Below are 15,891 nucleotides of genomic sequence, written 5' to 3'. Positions count from 1 at the left end.
AACAATGAGTAATTTTGCAAAAAAGTGGGTCCCCCCTGTGTCCCCTCAGGATTGATGCCCATGTTCCAAAGTATGTGCCATACGGTTAACTTATGGCAAAAGACAGTAGCATTATTTTAATCTGTTTGTATGTTACATCTTTTTCCCATGCAAGTCAAATACAAGTTTACCATGGCAAAAGGAAGTCTATTGTTAGTGATTTTTTGTACACAACAAGGTTCCTATTGGGGCTGCCTGCACAGGTACTTGGCTGGTACTGTGCAGTACCAGAGGAGTACCAGTGTAGTACCAGTGCATTACCACTACTGTTTGGTCTTGTGCAGTATAGCAGCATTGGTACTGTGTAGGTAGTACTCTGTGTGTACCAGTCAGGTACCTTGACAATGGTGTACCTGTGCAGGCGGCCACAATAGGAATCTTGAAGTGTAGTAGATGCACCCTTTTAAATAATTTGGCCCAGAATGCTGAAATTATGATTATTAATGATACATTTATTTCATTTGGTAAAAAAGGTACAAAGTACAGAACTTCTTTTCATTGCATCGCAATCACAAAGTCACAGTTCATATGGTATGTGTGTATTGGCATATTGAAACAAAATGACCTGTTGATTCTGACAAGTGCAATACAATTTGATACCACAGAATGCATGGTTCACCACCAATGTGATGTAAACCTATGTCACCATTGAATTTGGTCTCAAGGATTGAGATGAATATGTCAGTATTCTTGTGGAATTGTGTATTATTATTTTCTTAACCATCAAAATGACTGACAGCAAGTGGAAAAATATCGTAACATATGACCTGGATTCTTCCACAATTATTTTCCAGTCTGATGGTTTAATTTTCTATGTTGTATTTATAGCACAGTTTGTATTAGCGCAGTTTTTTGTTCACTGCTAAGTTGATATGAATAACTCAAAATTTTAGTACAACACTCTAAATTATCTGTTAACACATTAGACATAAGGAAAATTTCAAATCTGAAATGTTTTCCAACTTTTTTGAACTTTGTATGTGTGATCAAATAATCATATAAAATTATATTTAAAATAAAAAGAGTTTAAATATGGTTGAAAATAACTACAAAATAATATTAATAAGTTATTAAATCATTAGTTCAATGATCTTAGTAAAAAACAATGCATTTACAAAAGTATAACGCAATTGTTTCCTGAACTAAGCAATCCTTTTGTTACAAAACAACAATTAACTATATAAAATATACCAATAACAAAAAACACATTTGAATTTGTACAATTAATTTTTCTTAAAATTACAATGTAATTAAAAATGTGGGAGAAATGTGTGTGAGCTAGGTACGTGAGAAAAAGCGCCATCACACTTTGCGAGGCTCCAGCGTGCTACTGCAATGAAAAGTGTACATAACAAGCAACAACAAAAAAAGCAAAAAATACATAGTTTGCATGATTAGTGGGCAGGTGTGAGTTAAGGATTTTGTGCATAATGAAAATATTACACATTGTTTCTTCTAAAAATAAGGACTTTTATTTTCTGGGAGTCAAGTTGATAACATAAATAAGGTAATTAAAATAAATGAAGCAATTAAAGGTACATTCACGTTCTGGTATTGCTACTTGTAAATGGGGTCAAAAAAGGTCAAATTACGGATAAAAGGTTTAATAAGATTAAATTTAGGCCTATGTGTGTTTATATCTTTCTAAAACTTCTGTTATAAAATTGGAGTTGTTTGGCTTTTAAATGGGAGAATGGAGGCATTCACCCCCCCCAAAAAAAAATGGGCCTTGTCCCCCATGGCCATAATTCACAGAAAATCTTGCCAATTTCGGGCAAAAATTTAAATTTTAATCAAATTTTTAGATTTTTAATATTTCTGGTACTGCCAATGTACGTAAAGCAGGAGACTCAATTTGTGACAAACACCATATGCAGTGTAAATTTGGCTCCAAACAAAAAAAGATTGATCAAGTTTTAGGGTACACATAAAAAAATCTAAACATTTCAACAGCTGTGATTCTGAGGCATACAATTTGAATCAAGAATCGCACATCGCCATACCCAAGGTAAATGTACCTTTAAAAGTTTCAGCCAAACAAATTGTCTACCAAATGAGCTATTCCATTTGATATCCACACGCCACTGGAAAATTTAGGGAATTCCAATCAAATTCAATAGTTTTAGTTAGTCCAGACCCAACAGTTTTCATCCATTAAAAGTGGAAAAGATGTGGAAGATCTTTTGAAATTCTAAACAAAGTTGTTGAACTTAAGGCAAAATTGAACTGGATTTTGTTAATTTCAGCATTTTCCACTTTGATCAGCTTGTAATTGGCGGGGATTGTTAGGCTTTTACCACTACGCCGAAAAGTAGACCCACATTTAAGAGTGATACAGTTGACCTGTCTAGTTATATTGTGCATGGCAAATAAAGTAGACAAAGTATAGGACTTAAAGTAACAATTTGTGATGTTTCTGGCGAGATGTCACAAGATAAAAATACATTTACTCGCCACAACACAATTCTGAAAATAAAATATATTGATATTAATCTGTGATGCCAGGCCCGTCGATTACGAGCTGATCAAACTATACCAGTTGGATTAAACACAAGGTGTAACTGGAATTTCGATGACAGGTAAAACCTTCCACACGGGGGTGTGTGGATTTTAAACAGAATAGCCCAAATTCCACCGTTATATGCTATAAATCTTCACACATGAATGTCCTATTCCTTATAATTTTCAAATTAATCTACGAAAAAAAAAAAAAAAAATGAGGGTTGGATGACGACAAAGAATGTTGTCTCTAACACGGTGTCGCATTTCACACAGCATTAATTGTTAATTCAGGCCATGCTCGGTGAGATTTTACGGGTAATTAATGAAAACCATGCACCGTGCGTGTCGTATGTAAATTGTTATGCAGCACACGATCTTTGAGAAGGGGAAAAAATGTGTGCGCTGTTAAAGATAGAAACGGGCTTGCAGTCTTCAGATTTACAAACATAGTGCAAAAATGCACAGATTCTAAATTATGTGAAGAAGTCTAAATATATGTACACATCCCTGCCAGTGGCGGCACCAGTATTTTTTTTTGGGGGTGGGGTAATTGGGAGGGGGGAATTGACAAATTTTGCATTTTTTGTGCACAAAATGGTGGGTTTATGGTAATTTTTTATTTTGAGGGGGGCACAAAGCTCAAGCTTGGTGGGGTAAAATGCCCCAAAGCCTCCACCTTAGCACCGCCACTGATTTCCATCAATATATACAGCTTTTTACAATTTAGCATATTTTTCTTTGCTTGTTTTGTTCTCATTTTTGTCAGAATGCAAGCTACGCACATCAAAAATTGACAGATTTTATGTTTGAGAAGACATTTATAAAATGCATGCTGTTAGCCATATATATACACACACAAGCTGTGTTATGTTATCTTGTTTATGTTTGTCCAAATCAACAAACTAATTTGTAAAGAAACAAGACAGAAAATATGGGAAAGTTTTTATACAGGGACGATATAATACAGGTGGTGAAAGAACGCAAAAATACTAGTCACTATAAACTAACATCATTGTCATCTATATGGCACCGAAAACTTGCTGCGGATTTCAACAAGAACAGTTCTCAACTTTTGCGGAGTCGTAAAACTGATTTATTCTTACTGAAACACACAGTGGTTAAAGAAATTCATGCCTTTTGGATGAGAATTCCAGTTGAAATCCTATGGAAGACACAACCTTAATCTCCAACATATGGGGTGTAGTTTGCAAATGGAATCACCCATTCAGGTAACCCCATTTGAAATTCACACTCCCTGTGTGGAAGATTGAGGTAATGTCTTCTATAGAGGGTGTATGGAATTCAACTGGAATAGCCCAATGTTTTCCCCTTCATTTTCCCATCATGCACATTTTAAAGGATGTTTGTTTGTTTGTTAGCGCATGCATGCACTCTTAATTTTGCGCATGTTTTCATACTATCTGAAACACATGCATATTTGCATGATTTAAAACAAATTGCAAATGTTAAGTGCTTTCAAACTTTTAAAATTCATACTTTACAAGCAGAAACAGAGATGGCGAGTTCAATCTCGAAAACTAACTGATAATTCTGTTGACATTTTCAAGCACAGTTGGGAAAGAATTAAAGCATTAAAGCAATTCAAACCAAACATTTTGTGATCAGAATTTTCTTCACAGTTTGCTCTCTGTTTGGGAACAGTTGACTTGTATAATAAAATCCAGAAATAAAGAAACTAGTTTGCATCTGACAATCCTGGCAATCAAATTTCCCATGGTCTGTGATTGGTTAGTATCACATAACGAAGGCATCGCCCTAGCACCAACCTAGTTACGCGATACTAACCAATCACGGGCTGTGCTGGAGTTTGATTGACATTTTCGTCACATGTAAAGTAGTTTTTATTTTTATTTTTGACAATTATTCTACCCACTTGTTTACCTCACTTTTTCATCAACAAAATAAGGCATTGTGGGATACCCTTTGGAATACTGCATGATGGGAATAGAAGATGAAACCATTCTAGATTGGAAGATGACAATGAATGCAGTGATCTGTTTGATTTATAGTGCGTCCGTATCAGAAATAGACACATTACCTAGAAGTCGGTGGAAGGGTAGAGATCTTAAAGTACAGCTGTTGTTTGGCTTTCCGTCTGAAGTTTGGGGTCAAAGGTTAAGATGGAATAAAAAAAAATAGCAAGAATGGAGAAAAAATGCATATTGTGAATACAATGTATGTATACAAGTGCGCCCTCTTGTGGTAACATTTTATTGGGATATGAATGGATGGATATGGGATTTTGTTGCGTGTCCAGCAATATTATACTGAATTTCAGAGGCTCTTGTGGTCAAAGAGGGCTGGCTATCACTTGACTTGCTGAACATTAAATTAATGCTGTTTGTTTGATTTTTAACTGCTATTGGCTAATTATGATATATTTTTTGCCATAAAATATTTTGTATTATCTTTTAATATCTTCAATCAACCAAAGTGCAGGAAAAAAATGGTGCTAAAAAACTGCAACATACCACCAAACTTTTAAAATGTGATCCATATTAAGCACAAAATAAAAGGTTGTGAAGATGTGCTGCTGGGAATCAAATACTTTGGAAACCAGCCAAGCAAGTGCAAATCTCATCCCTAGTGACCGACAAGTGAGGAGGGGAGTTCACAATAAAGGGGTAGAGCATGATGGGAAGGGATCACCATGACAACTTCAAAGATGAAGAAGGGGTTAAGGTGATGAAATTAAATTATAAAATCAAAATGAACCTAAAACAGAAATAATAACTATTGTAACTATAAGTAGAATTCATTGTCATTTGGTACACTTGAAGTACCACATTTTCTACTATTTTGATATCTTTAGCTCACAGAATCTTTAGTTCGAAAATTTTGTACTTGATATTTTCTTTTTCACATGTCAAAAAATAATTGTATAAAATGTAATGTGGCGGAACATTATGATCCTGGATGTTTAAACTACATAATTGTTGGCTGTGATAAGTTCAACCCCTTCTGAGCATGCACAGATGTTAAAAAGAAGAAAGAAATGAAATCAACAAAAATGTTCAAATCAAAACAAAATCAAACCTAAACAGGACACAACAAAAATTTTAAACATATACCCTATGATACCACACTTGTCCCAATGACTCATTTACACCACCAGATTACCCACAATTCTCTAATTACCCATAATGCTAAGTACACAAAACTACGGGTACCCAAAACCAACAAATCATTGAACAAAGACTAAAAGATTAATAAATATCTAAGAGGCAAGGTTTATAAGCAATGTGATTAAATAAGCAATAAAAATGCAAAAATCCAATGATCTTTTTTTTTTTTTTTTACGATAAAAAATTAAAAAAATGCTGCTTTGCACTTGATAATAAACGCACCTTGCAAGAACAATGCAACCACCGAACCCATAATACAATAATATACATTAATGGCTATGATAATGAGGTCAATAAATATATAGAAAGGCTGCTTCCAATAGTGGGAGGCAGTGTGTTATCGACCATGGTTGGTGGTGTGTTATTTGGTCCATATTTACCTAACTGCGCTATACTTAGTTGTATAGTGCACGATATCATTCCTGATGATGTTCTTCATCGATTGCCTGAGTAATTAATTAATAGTTAATATAATAAGACCATTGATGACATGACGAAAGAAAAAAAGAAAACTTCAGTCTGTCTTGTTCCCGTAATAAGATAATTTAGTTTTCAAATATAGTATTAATATACCTTCTCCCATAGGGTGAGAACAGTGAAGGAAAAGGATTAACAGATTTGTTTAGTTAGGTTGGAAATCTACCCGATTTTGTTAATAGCAAATCACCAAATAGTGCAGTTGGTCAAAATATCAAGATATCAACTAATGTTTTGAATAATTAATTACTGTGTATGAAAGGAATATGAAAAATTATAACCTTAAGACATTATTATTATAAAATCAAGAAAAGCAGTGATGGTTTTCCTACAACATATAATTTATATCTCAATTCAAAATTTGTAATTGTTTACAAATTCTCAAAAACTTTTTACAAACTTCTATAATTTGTTTTTACAAGTTTCAGTATAATAGCGTTGACTACCTTTCTCTTACCCCATACTTAAAATGATTTATTCAAACATGTTTAAAAATCAACTTAAAATACAAGCAACATAAAAAGTAACAGAAAAAATAAACTGAAAATATAAACCAAAATGGAATAAAGGTTAACAAAGCACATGATATCTGCTTAATTGCATGCGCTTGGGGTTCAACTAGGGTGTTAGGAGGATGGAAAGAATAGAGGACCATGCTGGCTGTATGAGGGAATGGATAAACATACACAGTTTTTGGTTGTGTTAGTATCAAAAAGGGAGAACTTCCTATAAAATTTAATATTTTATAAGAAATAATAATAATAAATATAAATGAATATATATCAACATCAATATCAACTTGGGATACAAAGAAGGAAGGAGCAGGGAAGGGGTACTTTTCTTTAAAATAGAAGAAATTACTCAAGTTTTATTTCAAAAGTTTGGATGGCTTAAAATGTGATTGATGCAGTCCAAAGTAATGTACTGGGTGAAATTTCCAAAAGCGACTAAATATTACAAATTCGTCCCTCCCCCGATATCAAAAATACTTTACCTGCGCAAATGCTGTTTTTGTGCTAAAATGGCCTGAATAAAATTAGTTTTGGTCTAAAACAGGCACATCTTTACGGACATTGCAAATTTTGGTCCATTTTGTTCTGGTATTTTGAGCTTTGGTGAAGACATAAAAGTGAGACCCAGTTTACCCTTCGTTTTGTTCAGGCAGCAAGTACAGATATGCATGATGCATCTGCCAGGTATGTTCAAAAGTTTTCAGGGGGGCATGACCATGCAACTAGGATGATGAGTAACTACAATTTTAAATTTAATTTGGTTTTTTTTTTCAATGTATTTTTTTTATTTCAATTTTTTTTTTTCAATGTATTTTTATCTTTGATACTGAATGATATAAAACATTTGCAATCATAATTGTTATTTTTAAACATCAATCTTCTCCACAAAAATAGTTACTTCATCAATCTTTCCACACCCTGCATTCTATTAGTCATGTTTATAAATTGACATTCTCAAAACTATTTCACAGTCCTAGTTATCAGCATATTTTCATCATCTATACTGAGTGTCGTACAAATTGTCACATACCCAGAAGCTCCCAGAGCACGCACTTCATGTTTTACATAGAATACATGCAGGAGAAGGGAACTTAGTTAGTAGTATGAGACTGCATCAATCAACGGTTTTAAGCCAAATCATATAATAATGTTTATAATTATACACTGTTTATCATCATCACATTCGCAAACAAATATCACTCAAAAGTTTAGAATAATAAATAGTATACAAGGTATCATCAACATTCTTGAATCAAAAATACCACTCAAAAACATGACCAGAGTTTTGAGATTTGTAAATTTTGCAATAAAAATCAAAAAGTGATTGGCTTGTATTTTGATCACTTCACACATTAACCCCACAGGCACTACCAGCTGAATTATCAGTCTCTAAGAACTGATTTGATTGGTTTAAAAGTGAGCTATATCATGTATTGAACCAATCAGAGATAGAGTACTGAAGGAGGTTAAGCTTAAAATTGGTAAGAGATCTAAAAGCTCAATTTTGATTGGTTATTCATATCATTATAACATAATATTAGCCAATCAGGGGCATTGTAAGAAGATAGTAGAGCCCATGGGGACAACAGAGATTTAATTCAAATCTTCATTCTTGGATAAAATTAGTAGCTCGTTAAATCAAAATCAAAACAATAAAAAAAATGTCAATGCAAACTGCAAAGAGCATAAAATTGTCAAGATATTAACCCCCTGAGCACTACCTGCCGATCTAACATCGCCTCTGATTGGTCAATAACATGATATCTTCAATTTAATCACCAATCAGAATGGAGCTTTGCAAATAATTCACCCCAATTTATTTTGTGGTGAAATTATTCTAACAATGTTGCTGATTGGTCCAATTGATAATGAAAACTTCTTTTTGGCCAATCAGCAGGTAGTTCTCATGGGGTAAAGGGCATTCAAAATACACACAAAATTAGAGCATGTCACCAAGCTTTGGTATGAGGAGGGAGAGAGGGAAAACAAACTATACCTTCTCCAAAAGACTAGGAAGATCACCACGGCAACAAGGATGAGGATGACAAAGACAGCGGAGACAGCACCAGCGATCATCGCTGTAGCGTAGCTGTTGCTTGTTGCTGCACCTGCTTGGACAAAAATTAAATTGAGAAAAGAAATTGTTGACTTGGTTTACTATACTATGTAATGAAAACTTTTGTTACATTTCATTACAATATGGTCGGTCATATATTTATAACCGGGTTAAACAAGTTACTTGTCTAGGTTTTTATGGTTCACTTAAGGGTGAGAAGGTACAAAATAAAAGGGACGGAGGAGTGAACTTCCACATATCTAAAGTTCTCTCTTAGAAATAGCCATCAGCAACAGTTGAAAAATGTTTATATTCAAGCAGTAAATACCCAACGTGGGAGTTCTAGGCCACACAAAATCTGGGCCTAATTGCTGGACCTGTAGCTTGAAAATGTTATTAACACACACTATGAACTAAATTTACACTGGAAATTGATACAGAATTATAACCATATCAATAAGATCAATGTAGCTGTTGTCCACTGATGAGGGACAATCTTTCTTCAAGAGATGTTGAATATTAAAAGAAATGGTCAATTTTGAAAAACAACCATATTCTGATGTTTTGTTTTCAGTGGATCATATTAAAAAACTATTTAAAACATTGAACTTGATTTCATTACCTCTGGTTGAAGTGACAACAGGTTTGCTATAGACGCCGTATCCACCACTAGTACCAGCGGAAACCTGAAAAAAAACCACACGAAACAAGAGCATTCTAAATATATATGACCATTGGAATCAGTGTGTGTAATGCATTAAAATGAGTACAAACAAGCCATGTTGTCTCAGTGTTCCTTCAGATAGCTCTTTATATTTTGAGAAAATATCTCAAAATTTTGTGTGTTGAAGATTATGGCCAGCATTAAGAGCATTAAAGGAATTAATACACATTTTCAAAAGGTTAATGTTATCTCAACACAACTATCGATTTGTAAAAAAATTGTGGTGTTGCGCAAATGATCCTAATTTCAGCTTGCAAATTCTTGCTGGTTTTGATATTCTCCTAGAAAGTTTTTATGGTACAGCATCTGTCATTGGCTACTCACCTCAAATACATATTCAGTGCCCGGTTCTAGACGAACCACAGTGGTTCTTTGAATGGTACCTAGTTGTGCTTTTTGATAATGATATTTGCTATTGGCGGTCGTCTCCATGCTGGTACGGTAGCGGATTTGGTATGACGTGATCTCACCATTGGGAAACATAGGCTCCTTCCACTCCAGTTCAATAGTGTTCCTGGTGCGCGCTCTATCGTTGACGGTAACATCCCGCACCGCTGAAGGCACTGAAAAGATATATGTATATATTTCAATTTATAATAATTTAAAAATGCAAAGTTTGTACGATTGGATCCTGAATTAAATATTTTCAAAACATATCAATTCACATTTTTCACTACATTCTTACAAAATTTCGTTAACGATTGCACAATCTATCTCTCACAGTTAAGACTATGTTAACTTAATTTGCTTTAGCCTGGTCTCTTAAGACCAAAGTGTGTTTCCACATGGAAAGCCAATTACTTAAAACCTAGTTTTCTGTTCCAAGCCAGAAATAAAATTGGGTTGTGTCACAACTGAACCAATGTCAGGGGTGGATCCAGGAATTTTCAGTAGAGGCGCCGAGCCACCGTCGCTAGCCGCGGCAGCTCGGCGCCCACACAAAGTCAGGCGCCGCTCTGCAAAAATACATTACGTCGGGCGCCGCTCTGCAAAAAATAGAGGGGGCGCGCGCCCCCCTCTAAATCCACCCCTGAATGTGTCTGTTAAACACTTTTAACCAGATTGGTTCTTTTGTCCTCCTTTATTATAATTCCATTTCCAACTTTAATAAACTTTTTTAAGTGTAAAAACATTTTCTATAAGAAATTGATGGGAATATTTATTCATTTAAAAAAAAAATAATATCATTGATCATAAAAACAATTTATCACTTTTCATCATAAAAATGTGAGTCCTAGATTCATAAAACTCATACAGTTTCAGGTTAAACATACATCCTAAATACTTCAAACTATCGCTTAAAAACGAGGCCAATCTTTGCAAAAACTCCACTAGAAGTTGAATTGGAGCATCTGATGTATTCCTACCCAGATCTGCCTTCCAAGTAATAACAGGTGGGGCTATTCCAGTTGAAATATATACACCCCCTATGGAAGACATGACATTAATCTTCCACAGGGAGTGTGAATTTCAAATGGAGTTACCTGAATGGGTACCGGGTTACTTCATCTACACCCCCTGTGTGAGAGATTAAAGTCATGTCTTCCATAGGGGATATGGATTTCAACTGGAATAGCCCATTTTTGCTTGAGAGGGCAGCAGAGACAATTGGTAAATTTCACTAAAGTCTCAAACAAGCTCATCGTTAGGGCACAGTTCATTAACCCTAATATATTTCCACATGCATAGAATGACCTTTGAGTGTGTTGGGTATAAAAACTCATACTCCACAACTTGAGGTGAAAGTTTGAGCTATGCATGTTGAATAGGGAATTATTGGACTGTTTCTTTGGGAATTACGCTATTTTGGCTCATAGTGTTTTGGGAACTCTTAAAAAACTACAAATATTTCTCTCTTTTATTCATTACAGAAAAATGAAAATACTACAAAAGTTATTGTTCAGAAAGAATGAGACAAAAATCCAGTTCTATCCCGTTCCATTAGAATAAATCCATGGCACAATACCGTGTAACTTCCTTCCATATTTTTCTCAAGTGTTTATACAAGAAAAAGTAAATTCATGCCCAATTTGTGACAGACATTTTAATAGCAGTTGCTCAGCAAAGGAGTTGGAATCTTCAATATAGCACACAGTTACATAATTACTGTGAATGTTTGGAAGACAGGTAGATGGGATGATTTTTATTAGCTAATTTGAATGCATGATGCAATTTGCTCAAATAACCTATTTTTTTTAGTTGTTTGTTGTTTCTTCAATATTTTGCCAGCAGCCAATTCAAGCATTGAAATTGAAGCCACTTTATTAAAGCTACATAAAAGATACCAGTCTTCTTCACTAAAAGTGAATGTAAGCCAGTGAAAAAAAAAAGATTGGAACTGAACAGGGGACCTCTGAGAAACCAACCAACTGACAAGAGATAAAAGATGCTGGAAGTGTTGTCTAAAAGCCTTCAATTTTGACTTCAAGTCACCCCGTTTTCCTGACAATTTGAGACAAAACACTTTTTCTATTCCTCCACAAAACAAATGTAAATTACAGAAAGTACATTTTACTTTTACTTATTTTATTTCAAAAAAGGAAATTTATTTTTCAAACTTTCAAAGCAAAATTCACTAGATCTCAAAAACTCTACTAAAAGAAGAATACACAAGCACAAACTCATTGGGAGACTGAATTCTTGATGAAGCAATGCCTGAATATTTAAACTTGCCAGCGGTGATATGGATTTACAAAATGCAAACTTAACAAAACAACTAAAAACATGGACTTGCAAAGACTTTCACATGAAATTTCCGTTCTGAAATTGTTAACAATTCTCACTGGGAAAAGAAGTTTTTGTATATATATCACAGATTTTGTCAATAATCCTCAAGTTTGACCCCTGCTTATATTATATATTATATATTATATAAATGCATTTCCGTGAAATCATTGATAATATAATACACGAAAGGGAATGATAATCCCTCTTTACAAAAAAATAAATATTTGTTTTCTTTTTTAACACATCTCGGTTTCCATGACAATCGTTCATCTTGCGTCACTACCGGACAGCTTCCATTGCCTGTGGTCAAGTATCATTGGTTTTTCTATGGCTCTCATGCCCACTTGGGGGACTTACAATCTACCCTCCATTCCACAGAGATTCTGGAAAACTTCTAGTTTTTACTAGCATCCCAAAAAATGAATTGAAAACGGTTGATTATATAAATTAATCTGTTGCGTTGAGTGGATTCCGTCAAAAGAGGTTCGACGGTATCGATGACAATCGATTCTGTTATGCTAACCTAGTTACACACACAAACAAGCCGACTGAGTAGAACAAATTTTTTGACAACTGAATTTGAGTGGGTTTTTATTTGCCGCATTATGCGATGAGTAGGCATATATCTACATCTCCATTTCATATTTTTCTGCCAAGCTATATAATAGTGATGAAATTATAAACTTCTACTTTTGCTAAGGACTTGGAATGTATGACAAGCTCCAATTCAAAATTTACTGCTTGCTTGAAGTTTTTGGAAAAATTGAATGTTTAGACCTTTAATTTGTACTTCTTTTTTTTACACTGTACATACATGAATACCTTCTTCAATGAGGTGAAAGTGTTACCCATTTGGGACATTTACAAAAACATCAATTCACAATTGAAACCAATTGACTTGTACTTTTAAGTAAGCTTTGAGCTTTCTTAAATCGCAAGACCAATATTTATGCTCCATAACATTCTTCAAAATCATATTTATGGAGATCTGAAAACTGCTGGAGTCCAATGTTTTAAACTTACTTGTACCAGTGGCGTAACTAGGGTTGGTAGCGCCCGGGGCAAGAAACAAAACTGGTGCCCCTACCCCCACCCGAGAATATCTTAGACGCGGGGTGTGGGAATGGCATCGGCACTATGATATAATTTTTTTTTAATGAGGCCGATTTGATGCCCCCTAGTGGTAGCCCGGGGCTGGTTGCCCCCCTTTCCTCCCTAATTACGCCACTGACTTGTACACCAAAATTTCTGGACTGCAAATCATAAAATGCCCAAGCTTGATTCCTAACATGTACACATTATCTATATGCGACCATACACCTTTAGTTTGTTTGCTGCAACTCAGCACAACAAGTACATCTATTCAATTGACTCCTTTCTCTAGATACCTGACCTTTCATTCATTGGCCATCAGCAAAGAGCGTAATTTGTTGTGATATTTTAGTCCTCGTTATTTGTTTGTCCCGCTCTAGGGTCCCCAGTCAGTTTTCGTTGAGACGGAGAGCGCGGAGCAAGTGATTACTTTTACGCTCTTTATAGAACAGAAACAGAGGTATATTACCGAATAGGGTGCACCTTGCTAGACTGGAGTCCAGTCCTCATTTAATAGGGTTAGGGTTTAGGGTTGGGGCAGGGCAGTCTTGTAATAAGACTAGTAGAGTTGCACCCCATTCGGTAATCGCTCTGAAACAGATCACTGACAATTGGTTGGCTTCATTATTTAATGCGTTGCCTGGTGGAACATTTAATACATTTTGGATGTAGGGGAGAGCGGGGAGTGTTCGCCCTATATTTTTCTGACCAGCCTAGCGATGTAAATTTTAAGGTTAGGGATGACCTGATTAGCCCATGTGAAAGCCCTATGTGTTAGCTATATACGGCCACAATCCCAGAACTATAGGCCTTACAATAGCAACAGGATAGAGCAAACAAAAAGTTTTTCAAAGTGGCGAACTTGCCCCATATTGGGGCAGGTTCAGCCCATATGGTGGGGTAAGTTCACCCTAATCACAAAAAAAGCTTTAAACATTGCATAACAATAGCATATTAAATGCAAACATTTAGCAAGAGTATACATGGCATTCATTCTCTTCTGGAAAGTCACTAAATTTTTTACAGGGGACGGGTCAGGGTAAAATGTAGGGGTCCATAGTGAGCTTTAACGTATATCATGTTTACAACTTCGGGGAGATTATGGATTAGGACATAAACGGTGGTATGAGTAATACTGATACCACATAACTTTAAAAAACATGCTTTTCAGTAGTTTTACCTTGTTTAATGGTATAGTTATCAAGATTTTGCATAATACGCTGATGGGGCAGGTCCGCCCTCCAGTTTGGGGGTAAGTCCGCCGGGAAGATATAGAGCTAACATGCCCCATCCTCAAAAAGGGCTGAACGTGCCCCTTGTGCACATTTTTGTGTCTTTTCTTCAGGGTATGCAAAATACAAATCGAATAAGGAGTTTATAACTGCATTAAATCTTTGACAAATCCCATATGTTCCCAATACAGATTTCCATTAAAACCATCTGTATTTATGTATAAATGATAATACAAGATTATAAATGCAAGAAAAAATTAGGTATTGGTGTAATTTTTTTGTTTTGGCTGCAGTTCGATGAACGCGTCCCTATATGTCGAGTAGCTAATATGAGAAGTTTATAATGATCTATGTCACCTAATTTTGCCATCATCAAATTCCCCGATAGCCGTAGTGCTGAGAAACAAGGGGTGGGCGAACCTGCCCCTAGGGCGAACACTCCCCGCTCTCCCCTACTATGCAGATGTCTTCTGTGTTTTTCCTTTGCAGATATTCTTCTCAAAGCTTCATATTAGTTATTAAGTACATCATTGTTCACAAAATAGGTTACAGAAAGAGATTTGTTTTCAAGATTCTTGAAACTTAAGGTTTTGAATTTTTTAAATAGGTTAAAACATTTCAGTTATTTCAAATGCTATATGTCTTCATCTTTGCGACAAAGGCAGCTATTAAATCTTGTCGGGTTTGAAATGCTGGTGTAATAAAATATGTGCCTGAGCATATTGGTATTAGGCAAAACAGATAAGTTGAATACTAGTAAATTATATAAATACCACATACAGATGATCAGATTTGGGTATAGACTGAAGCAGGGCCGTAGCAAGGTTGAAAAATGTGGGGCGGCCATGACAAATGTGGGGCGGCCAAAATACAAATATATGCCCAAATTGAAATAAAGATATAAAGAAAAACATAACAAATTTCTCAAAAATGGGCGGCCATGGCATCCCGGCCGCCCGCTTACTACGGACCCTGGACTGAAGTAATATTGTAGAACAGCTTTTAAATTTTCAATTGAACATAGCAGCTATCCCTTCCGGGCAATATCATAAACTGGACGATATATATTACCATGTAGCAGCTTTTCTTGCCTTTATAAAGGCAGCAAAAAGGCAGCTATCCAGAGAAGATATCTTACCCTTCCCAGAAGCCTTTGCAACATGAAATAACACCCCATTTCATCAATATTACTTTATTTTCATTTTTGAGAATCAACTGGTTAAACATGGGTCGATAGTCAAGAAATAGACATATTTTGCCAGATCTGGATATGCTCTATTCATTGAGGTATATTCCATCACTATCGATGTTGCACTAGATAGCAAATCAGTATAGGCTATTAAAATGGAAGAAATGCATTATGGGAAGTGTATGATATCTTCTC

General features: G+C 35.2%; 1 protein-coding gene across 1 annotated transcript in view; it reads right to left on the bottom strand.

Moving 5' to 3' along the window:
- Window positions 1-15,891, bottom strand: part of LOC140157067 (ephrin type-B receptor 2-like) — a 393,532-nt gene that overhangs the window by 20,670 nt on the left and 356,971 nt on the right. Inside the window, 4 exon segments of the mRNA XM_072180133.1 lie at window positions 4,601-4,657; window positions 8,673-8,784; window positions 9,355-9,418; window positions 9,781-10,019. Coding sequence (XP_072036234.1) covers window positions 4,601-4,657; window positions 8,673-8,784; window positions 9,355-9,418; window positions 9,781-10,019 — 472 coding nt within the window.

This window comes from Amphiura filiformis, chromosome 7 (genome assembly GCF_039555335.1).
Source record: "Amphiura filiformis chromosome 7, Afil_fr2py, whole genome shotgun sequence".
NCBI classification, from domain to species: Eukaryota; Metazoa; Echinodermata; class Ophiuroidea; order Amphilepidida; family Amphiuridae; genus Amphiura; species Amphiura filiformis.
This window is presented reverse-complemented; position numbering and strand designations above follow the sequence as displayed.